The sequence below is a fragment of the Catharus ustulatus genome, chromosome 7, assembly GCF_009819885.2.
Source record: "Catharus ustulatus isolate bCatUst1 chromosome 7, bCatUst1.pri.v2, whole genome shotgun sequence".
Classification (NCBI taxonomy): domain Eukaryota; kingdom Metazoa; phylum Chordata; class Aves; order Passeriformes; family Turdidae; genus Catharus; species Catharus ustulatus.
Window position 1 is genome coordinate 10,998,242 of NC_046227.1, and position 9,999 is coordinate 11,008,240.

Genomic DNA, 9,999 nt, shown 5'->3' on the forward strand with positions numbered 1-9,999 from the left:
GTCTTTAAGAGGACTAGGAAGACAGAATAAGAGAATAAATAAACATGTAAAACATGAAAATTTTAGAAAAAGGAACCCTCAATGCTTAGAAATAAACTAAAGGCTGTTTCCTTGCTTTGCTTGCCGTGTAAAACACAGAGGCCTCACCAGTACACGTGAAAGCTTTTCGTCCAATGCAGTACGCCTAGTGCAACCAAAGCCAGTATTTCAAAGCTTCTTATTTGCTTTTTTTTTTTTACGACCAGCTTTAGGAGACAAGCCAAGACACATTACCTTCTAGTTTGGCAATTAACTGCTCCAGGTGGAGCGCTAAATCCCTCCTAGTGCTGCAGGTGTTACAGGCACACTGCGGGGTTGTGCTGCCCCATCCCACGGCCGCTCGTGACCCGGCTCCCCTCAGGATCCGGGAGCTCGGGCCCGGCCGGCAGCGACACGAGCGCACCTGCTCCCTCACGGCCCCGCGCCTCCCGCCGCCCCTTTTGAACGGCCCAGTGACGTCATAGCGGGGCGGGCACACGTGCGACGCCCCCTGCCGGCTCCCTCTCCAGGGGGCGGGGCTACGCGCGGGGGGCGGGGCGTGGGCTGTGCGCAGGCGCGGCGCGAGGTGCGCGGGGCGCGGAGCGGCGCTCCCATGAGCCGGCGCTGCGGTTCGGCCGCCGCCGCCGCGCTGCTGCGGGGGCTCGCCGGCCCCGCCGCGCTGTGCCTGGGCAGCGCCATGAGTCTCTGCGGGGCGCCGGCGGGGCCTGCGGGCGGCGGTGTCTCCGCGGCGCGGCTGAACCCGCCGTGGCTGCGGCTGCCCGAGGTGCCGGGCGCCGAGCCGCACCGCACCAACGAGCTGCTGCTGCTGCCGCCGCCGGCCCCGCGCGGCCCGGCCCCAGCACCGCAGCACCACGTCGTGTACTTCCCGGGGGACGTGCAGGTACGGCGGGCGGCGAGCGCTGGGGGCCCGGCGGCGGAGGGACTGCCTGAAGGGCTGCGCGGGCGGGCACTGGCCGGCTCCCGCCGCGGCCGGCGGAGCGTCTCGCTGCCCCTCACGGCCGGCACGGGGAGCGGGGACGGGCCCTCGGAAAGCTGAGCTGGAGCACTAGGGGAGGGGAGGATAGAGAGCGGTCTTCGCAGAATCACTTAGGTTGGAGATTACGGAGTCAACTAGACCGTGAGGCTGAGTGTCTTGACTTCAACACCTCCAGGAACGGTGACTCCGCCACCTCCGGGGCAATCCATTCCAAAATTTAATCACCCTTTCTGTGAAGGGTGCTTCCTAATGTCCAACGTAAACTTCCCGTGGCACAACCTAAAACTATGTCCTCCTGTCGCCCGGGAGAAAAGACCGACCCCATCTGGCTCCAGCTCCTTCCAGGGATTTGTAGAGAGCGATAAGGGCTCCCCCTGAGCCTGCTCTTCTCCGGGCTGGACACCCCAGCGCCCTCACTGCTCCTCACAGGACTCGTGCTCCAGCCCCTTCTTCACTAGCTCCTTGTCTGGACTCACTTCAGCCCTGTAGCACTGCCTGAGGGTGACACTTGTGACAGGGGTGGCAGTGTCTGAACGCTGGCAGGGAGTGGCAGTGGAGATAAGACAGGTGCCTGTTTGTCCTCCTCAGGCAGAGCATCGTGTCTCTATGCAGGTGTATGGACATCCTAGACACCGTCCTTTGGGAATTTGACAGGCACTGATGCTTTCTCAGCCTGTCCTGAGAAGGCACTTGTGGTCTGTTGAGCTGGCAGGAAATTGCAGCGACTCTGAAGTGCTGTCCCGAGCATGTGGTCAACTTCTCTAACATAACGTGATCTGGTAGCCAGCTAATCTCAGTTGTCATTGCTGCTTCTCAAAAGCAGGGGTAGAGCCTTCTTCTTCAAGGGAAAAGGTTTTCCCTTATGTCAGGTAAAGATGCAGAATTTTTTATTTTAAGGAAATTAGGATGGCCTGTGAAGACTAGTCTGATTGCCATTCTTGCATATGGCTTCATTATTCCTTAGTAAAATTAATGAACTAGCATTCTTTGCCATTAAGATTTCAGACATGAGGTTCATTCATGTCTTGGAGGTTCATTTCTTTCCATCTCTGCCTTCTATAGATGTGAATAAAAATTTCCTACAGCTGAATGAGAAGGGATATTTTTGTTTCTGTATAAAATCCAGAAAACTTGCTGCAAAGTTTTGTCTGTTTTTGTTTTGTAATAAGATAATCAGTATTTCTGTAGATGGAGGTAATACAGTAAAATTATGTATTCTGTATCATACTAAATTGAATAATATTTTAATTTTCTTTTTGTGTGAAGTCAACAAAAACTATGAATATTTGCATGTGCTGATTTTATTGTATTGATCTTGGCAGTATTAACAATATGTGGTTAAAAAAAAAGTAAGCAAATCAAAAGATATCAGTTTCTTTCATGTTTTTCTTGTTCTGCAAACCTAAAAAGTAAGAGCCTCTAATGCATGTTTTTCTTTTACAGTCCTTTCTTATAAATATGAGTACATTGGAGCTGAGTATTTTCACAATGTAGTAATACATCTTTTCTATTTTTTTTTAATTTTTCAGAACTATCATGACATCATGTCTTGCCACCCAGAAAATTTTCAGTGGGAGCACTGGAGTTTTGAAAATGTTGCTACCATACTTGCTCGCCGGTTCCCCAATAGCTTTATTTGGGTCATAAAATGTTCTCGAATGCACCTGCACAAATTCAGTTGTTATGACAATTTTGTGACAAGTAACATGTTTGGAGCACCAGAGCACAGCACTGACTTTGGAGCTTTCAAGCATCTCCATGCTTTGCTAGTTAATGCATTCAGACTCTCTCAGAATATTCTGCTGTCCCAGAAAAGTGTGCATGGTGTCAGCAAGGATGCAAAAATAGCTGCTTGTAAATCACAGCCGCAGTCTGTTCCTACAACAAATGGCTGCTCGTCCAAAGAAAGGGAGAGAGATTGTGAATGCTCTAATAATTCTGCTGTGAACTTCATGGTACCATCTGCTGTAGGTGCAGCATCGTTTACTCTGATTGGCTTCAGTAAAGGTTGTGTGGTTTTGAACCAGCTGCTTTATGAGCTGAAGGAAGCAAAAAAAGACAAGAATACAAATGCCTTCTTAAAAAACATAAAAGCAATTTACTGGCTTGATGGTGGTCACTCGGGAGGAAGCAACACTTGGGTTACTTACCCTGAAATGCTGAAAGAACTTGCAGAGACAGGAATTGAAGTTCATGCTCACGTTACACCGTACCAAGTGTTTGACACAATGAGGTCATGGATTGGGAAAGAGCATGAGAAATTTGTACAGGTACTTGAAGAATTTGGTGTGGAAATAAATGATCAACTGCATTTTGCTGATGAAGTTCCCTCCTTAGACAACCATTTCAGAGTTCATGAAGTATTTTGAGACTGTGTGTGTATGAACAGTATATTCTTTGTAGAAGCACTTTAACATTGTAAATGTTGTCATCTAGATTTTCAGCTTTGATCAGATACTTTCTAAACAGAATACTAAATCAGTTCTGTGTTGCTAATAGATACTATATATAAATTTCTGTAGCTTAAAAAAGGCATATTGGGACCCCATAACTATAACAGATGTTGTTTTTTGTTTCCTGGGAAAAAAGTGTTATGAAGAACAATCCTATACATGTTTTTTTTGTTATATGTGAATGTTTATTCTTAAACTGTTAGCAGAATTTTTAGTCCTGGATGTCTAATATCATATACTGCATTTAATAGGACTTTAAAGTGCTTCAGAATTTCAGATGTGTAGATACTTCAGCTGAGTGGATTCCAGGGTTAAAACTATTGGTCTTTGTGAATACCAGATGTAAGGTTAATTTTTTGGCTTAAGGAAATTGATGGTAAGAAGAATGTTAGTTATACATTTTGCTGAGACCTGTTTTACTAGGTAATTAAATCTCCCAGTTTTGTAACATCTCTCCTGTTTGAAACAAACTCACAAATACTTACCTTTGGAATAATAGTGCCAATGCATTTCTCTTCCTTATGTGCGCCTTGCCATTTTTGTCACTCTGAAGTTTGATTAATTAATTGAGCAGTATCTGCTAGTGAACAGCCATTTCACCTGGAGGCTTGAAAATTTTCATGTCACTATGTTAAGTAACCAAGAATGTTGATTAGAGCGCAGCTTGCTCCTGTTTCAACATGCCTTGCTGCTGCTTTGCTAACTTCTGTAAGGACCAGCAGTTACACCTTTATTGTCACACCAAGAGGTGCCATCCCTACCTTGGGGTGGCAAGGTTTCTCTTGGTAACTGCTGCATTGATGTTGCTCTAAATTGAGCCATAAGCACATAATCTATTACAAGTTGCATAAAATAATTCACATTGTGTTGACTGTAGCTCTTTCAAAATGCCTGTTTTAAAATCTTTTATCTCCTTTAAATGTATAGCAGTAGTTGCTTCTAGAGCCATCCAAAAATCTTATTTTTGGAGCCTAATTTTTCCTACAGAAAAAAACAACCTCTAATTAAATAGAAAGCCAGCCAGATTTGATACAAAAGATGTAATCTGGTTCAGACACCAAACCTGAGTATTCTTAAGAAATACTGGAAGATGAACAATGATGGTATTAATAACATTGCAAGTAACTTCCTGTTTATCTACAAAGCTTAGTATCATTCTTAAAGACAACTGCAGCTATTAACAATGAACCAATAACTCCAAATGGTTTTGGATTTCCTGGATGTATAGGAATACAAAAGCAAGTTAGAAAAACACTGTGAAGATTACACAAACAATTGTGGCTAAGTTCTGAAAAACGGCATTTCAGTCAACTTTGGTTCTGTGTTTGATGGTTTAATGAATCTCTGCCCTGCTCCTCGTTTCCTGTGACTCTTACACTGTGGAAGGCAAGTCCTGGGTGATCTTTCTTCTGGTGGCATCATTAAAACTTACAAGGTTCCATGCAGAAAACTTTTGGCGGAAATCACTGAACAATGAGAAAAGTGTATTGTACTCATAATAAAATTTTCTTAACACTCAAAATATGAAAGATATAAATGATTATGCATACAGCCTGCTTCTTACAATTTGAAAGAGAACTCTATTACTAATAATTAGATTCATATACCTAGCTCATCAAAGAAATCTATTTTAATTGATGGAGAAAAGTGCAACATGCAAACAAACTCTGAAGAACCTGAAATTTAGTTCCATCTGCTTTTTATTCTAGGCTGTTTCTTGGAGATTTTGTTCAATCCTATTTGTTGATTACCATCTTAAGAGGCTTATAACAACTTTAAAATGTGTCTCAAGGAATATTTTCCCCCCTTTTTGGTCCTTTTGATAACATTTGCAGCATATGTGAGGACTTTTTTCTGTAAAGGAAATATGGCTCACCTAAAGAAGTGGCTTTAAAGAAAGCCTGCAAATGGCTTGAAATATGTTTAACCATCCACTTACAAAATAAAATTTTCAGAAGTAAACCAACAAAAACCCCAGAATATTCTATTGCTTTTGCTCCCTCCGTTTCAGATTGACTAGGCTAAGTTGGATGTGCTAACATTTGGTCAATCCAATAACACTGCAGATCAGAGACCAATTTCTAAACAATTCTATGCCTGCCAAAACAACAGGACTACGTTGTTGCAAGCTTTTGGAAATAGCTATTAAAATATTGACATTGCCTTCAAAAGTTTCTGGATGGCTGTCCTATGAAAATAATACTAACCTGTTTGATGGAGGCTGCCTACAATAACTGTTAAATAGGCTTAAGTGTTGCTGCATTACTTTGAAGAATAGGCACTTTGTTGTAAAACTAATCTTGTTATGAGACCTCCTGTTGTGGAGGGAAAACTGACTGGTTGTTTTTCATTCTTTAAACAGCTGTAGTACTCTGTTGGAATGTGCCTCTGTCATTCACTACAATGCATGCTAAAAATAAATTTTGCTAACTATGTAGAAAATAAACTATTTCTAATGGGTGAAAACACTTTGATGTGAGTATAAAACCATTAAACAAGGAATGTGCAGTTTTGTGGATTAAGCTTTTATCAGTTGTTTGTGGAGACCTAGTTTAAAAAATCAGATTTATTTGGTAACTTTTCTTCAAGGAGGATTTGTGTTTGTGTAGTCAGCATCCATAATTTTAAAACAGCTTACTGGCATCTCACAATCACAGGAAAGTTGGCATGAAGCAGCCAAGGGTGGGACATTTCTGTGATAGGGTGAAAATGGGTCATAGTTTGCATATGCCCATTTTTGAACATTAACTGTAAAGGCAGTTTTTAATAAGCTTAGAAGTAAATGCCTAAAGTTTGGTGGCTGTCTGCTTATAGTGGGGTAGTTCAAGACACTTCTGTTTTTTAATGGAGTGAGCAACATGACACAGTCCTTAGTACAACCTAGTAATGACTGGTGTTCTTTGTATTACATGCCTGTTTCTCTACAATAGACAAGACAGTCTTCAGATTTGGAGACATGCTAACATGTTCTAAACTGTGACTGCTAGATTCTTTTAACACAAGGCTTGAGTCTGTGAAACAGTCCAGATGACTTAAACGATTTTGCTATAAAGTTTGATAAACTTCATCCCATCAGGGACTGATTTAATCACATCTCTGCAAATGCTGATGCATTAATCAATATTGGCCCCTAATTTTGGAAGGTGATTAAGGGTTTCATCCTTAATGTGTGGCTGAAAGGAGCAATTTTCTCTGTCCTCTCATTGATAAAATCCTGCTGCCTTCCTGGACAAGCACTTTCATGGTAAGCTGTTTTATCTTTCTAAACAAACACCATTGCTGACAGAGATAAGTAACAGCAGTGCTCTATATTTAAATAGTCACAGAAATTATTTCAAGTAAGACTGCTAAGTCAGTTCAGGAGTTAGCTATTACAACTGTGGATATGCACAGATAAAAATGATTGTGCATGAGCATGCACTCAGATTTTGCCCGGAGGTTCTTTTTGAGCTGTAACAGTTGCTTCGTCTCCGCACATAACCGATATTTGTTGTCTTGTACAGACTGAAATTTGAAGCACTGAGGTTAATTGTATACCCATTCATTTACCTTGAATGCTTATTTTAAATTACATGAGGTCTTATCAGTTAATACAGAATGTATTAAAAATGAAAATTTTGGGATGTGTGTGCTCTGTTGGGAGTGGCACTTTTAGATACATTGCAGCCTAGCAGAATCCACAAACACAAGTATGTGTCTGGTGCCCTTGTGCAATACAGAAGCAAAGGCAGGTGTCTCAAGATTGCAATCCATGAGAGAAAGCCTCTTTAATCACCTTCAAAGTTACTTCACAATCTTTTTCATTGAAATCCCATTTCATTCTTGTAAGGATGGTAGATTAAATTTTAAAAGTTTACTTCTAATGATCATAACTGATGAAAATTTAGACACATTTGAATATTGCAGATGGAGATCCTAAGACCAAAGCTAGCTTTCTGTTGTGTTGTTAATCTCTTAAATCTGTTCAGATGCAGGGTGACTGTTTTTAACTGGAATAAAGTAACATGAAGTCATTCAGCCAGTAATGCAAGATCATGTAGCACCTATGTGTCAGACAGGCACTGCCTTTTCCAGTGCCAGACATACTGTTCCTGACTAACTTCATTCTGTATTAACAGCATAACTCACTCCTCCTGCTGACAAAAAACCCACTTACACCAGATTAGCTCTTCAACATCACTGTGGAAACCAGGAAAGACTGATTCAGGCAGTCATTTGAATATGGTGTAGTGTGGGTTATATGGCAGTGATGGCTTTGTCATTTCCTGTCATTAGAGCTTGATTAAATATTTCCAAGTGACCCAAGAAGTATCAAAGTCTACTTAAGCAAATGACCAGAAATGCAACTATTAATAAAAAAGGAAAAAATAAATTACCTGGTTTTAATTCATGTGTATAAACACCTTAGGTATTTGAAAAGGAACAGAGTGCCATTACTTCAAGGTTCAGAATAAATTTTTCTTTCTTTCAGCAGGCTCTCAAAAGAGTACTTTGAGTCATGATTGCTGGTTTCTTTTGTTAAACTTGGCACTTCAGAGCTGAGTTGTTTCTAAAGAAAGCACTGCTGCAAGATATAAAAAACAGTCAAGAGACAGAGCAGTGCTGAAGGGCAGGACAAGGCTTTTCTCCCACACCAGAGTTTACGCTCTGAGCAATACTCCTAAGCCTGGGTGTCAGACAAAGCCCTTGTATCCCTTACACACCATGTGCTTAGCTCTTCTTTCCCATTCCCCATCATAAGAAATACATTAGGGTTTTGTGGTGGAAGTTTAAAGCAGTTCCCGCCTGACAGCTGAAGTATAAATGTTTTCACAGCAGAAATTGTCCACTGCTATGATCTGTGTTATTACTGCAAGCAGCAGCTTCTGAGCATTTTTGTATGAACGTGGCAGCGCACGTGGAGCTGCGTGTTTGACATGGTTGAGCAGTTCTTTTAATGGCTTCAGTCTGTGACAAGGAACAGACCTGAGCAGTTGGAAACAAAGTCATCTGCTCTTGTTGCTCTCAGGAATCACTGCTTAAGAGAGATTGCTGCTCCAAGATATTCCTGCATACAGAGCTCAGAATCTATCCCCACTGTAGAGTCTGACCTAAAGTAAAATATAAAATCTTAATGCACAGCTTTACTGCAAACTTGGATAACTGTCTAAGAAAATGTAAAACTTACCTGTCCTTCAGATAACACCAGAATCTTTGGTTATTGAGTGATACCAACTTAGAGAATCCCTTGTAAAAGCTGTTGTCTCAGAATGTGCATCTTCAGCACCTGTATTGTATGCAGGAAGATATCAGGTTTGGGAAGACAGATTTTGGTGAGAGGAAAAAGGAATTGAGGGTATACAGGAATTTCTCTGAAGGTGTGAAGTAATGCCCATATGTAATATCACCTCTACTGTGATAAAATCATTCTCATTGTAGTCAAGTCAGTCTTGTGAAACCAACAATGTGAATGAGACAAAGAGTTTCATCCTGCATATTTTTAAAAAATTACAAATGTACCTCCGGTCCTTTGTGATCAAGTGAAACCCTTTCTCATTAGGCATTTAACTTGACACTTAACCTGGACCCTTATGTAGCTGCTGGAGAGCAACACGTTCTAAGTACATCAAATTGTCAGCATGAATACGACAGGCAGATTTTTAATTATATGTTTAATTGTTTGACAAAAATATTTTGACATCAATTTTTTCATTTTAATGTCTCTACAACAAGCACATTAAAAAATTAAATCTGAAATAATTTGCCATCCTTTATATTTCATATAACTAAGACAAAAATTTACAGATGTTGACTTGCAATCAATTTCCATTTTAAATGCCTCAGTCACCAGATTTTTAGAGTAATTCAAGGTTTGGGGTAGGCAAAATTTAAACTCCTAAATTCAGACACTGTCTTTATATAACTGTCAACTCATCTTTCATTCCTGGGCAGTCTGCATTACCCAACTCCTACAAATACACTTGAAGTGGCTGCTTTGAATGCTTAAGATGCTCAGTGTTTATTTTTCTAATACCTGTTAGCACAACTTCATCTGTTTTATTGTGGCATGATCTCTAGCAGCCAAATGTCCACAGAATGTCAGTGGCTGTAATTCTTTGTGTGATTTCAGTAATGGACTTCTAACTGTGTCTACTTGTAATCTCTTATTATGTTATCTGACAGTTATTCCTTTAATGCTTTCACCATTCATTCATCACTTTATTGCCTGCTTCACACCATGTTGCACAGTGGTTACAAAGCACTCAGTAACTTAATTTTTTTAACACAGTAACTTCCAGATTTTTATCGCTAGATTATACTCAAATTAAGAAAATACTTTTTTAAAATGCTTGCATTCTTCTTTTATAGCACTTCAGAACAACAGTTTTAGAGAAGTTACTAAATAACAAATTGAAGAAACTCTTTCAAAGTGAAATAAAGGCTTCATTTTAAGATAAAATTTACACTTGAGTGTTGAGGGAGCCTGATAATACCAAGCTAACACCTCCCTTTTGAGAATGGAGATCCAAGGAATGGTAGGAGACATCAGCA

General features: G+C 40.9%; 1 protein-coding gene across 1 annotated transcript; it reads left to right on the forward strand.

Moving 5' to 3' along the window:
• The first annotated feature begins 631 nt into the window (after positions 1–631).
• Positions 632–5,986, forward strand: C7H2orf69 (chromosome 7 C2orf69 homolog). Its single transcript, XM_033064134.1, has 2 exons — positions 632–919; positions 2,545–5,986. The coding sequence occupies exons 1-2, from the start codon at positions 632–634 to the stop codon at positions 3,382–3,384; spliced, it is 1,128 nt and encodes a 375-aa protein (XP_032920025.1). The 3' UTR covers positions 3,385–5,986.
• The last annotated feature ends 4,013 nt before the right edge of the window (positions 5,987–9,999 follow it).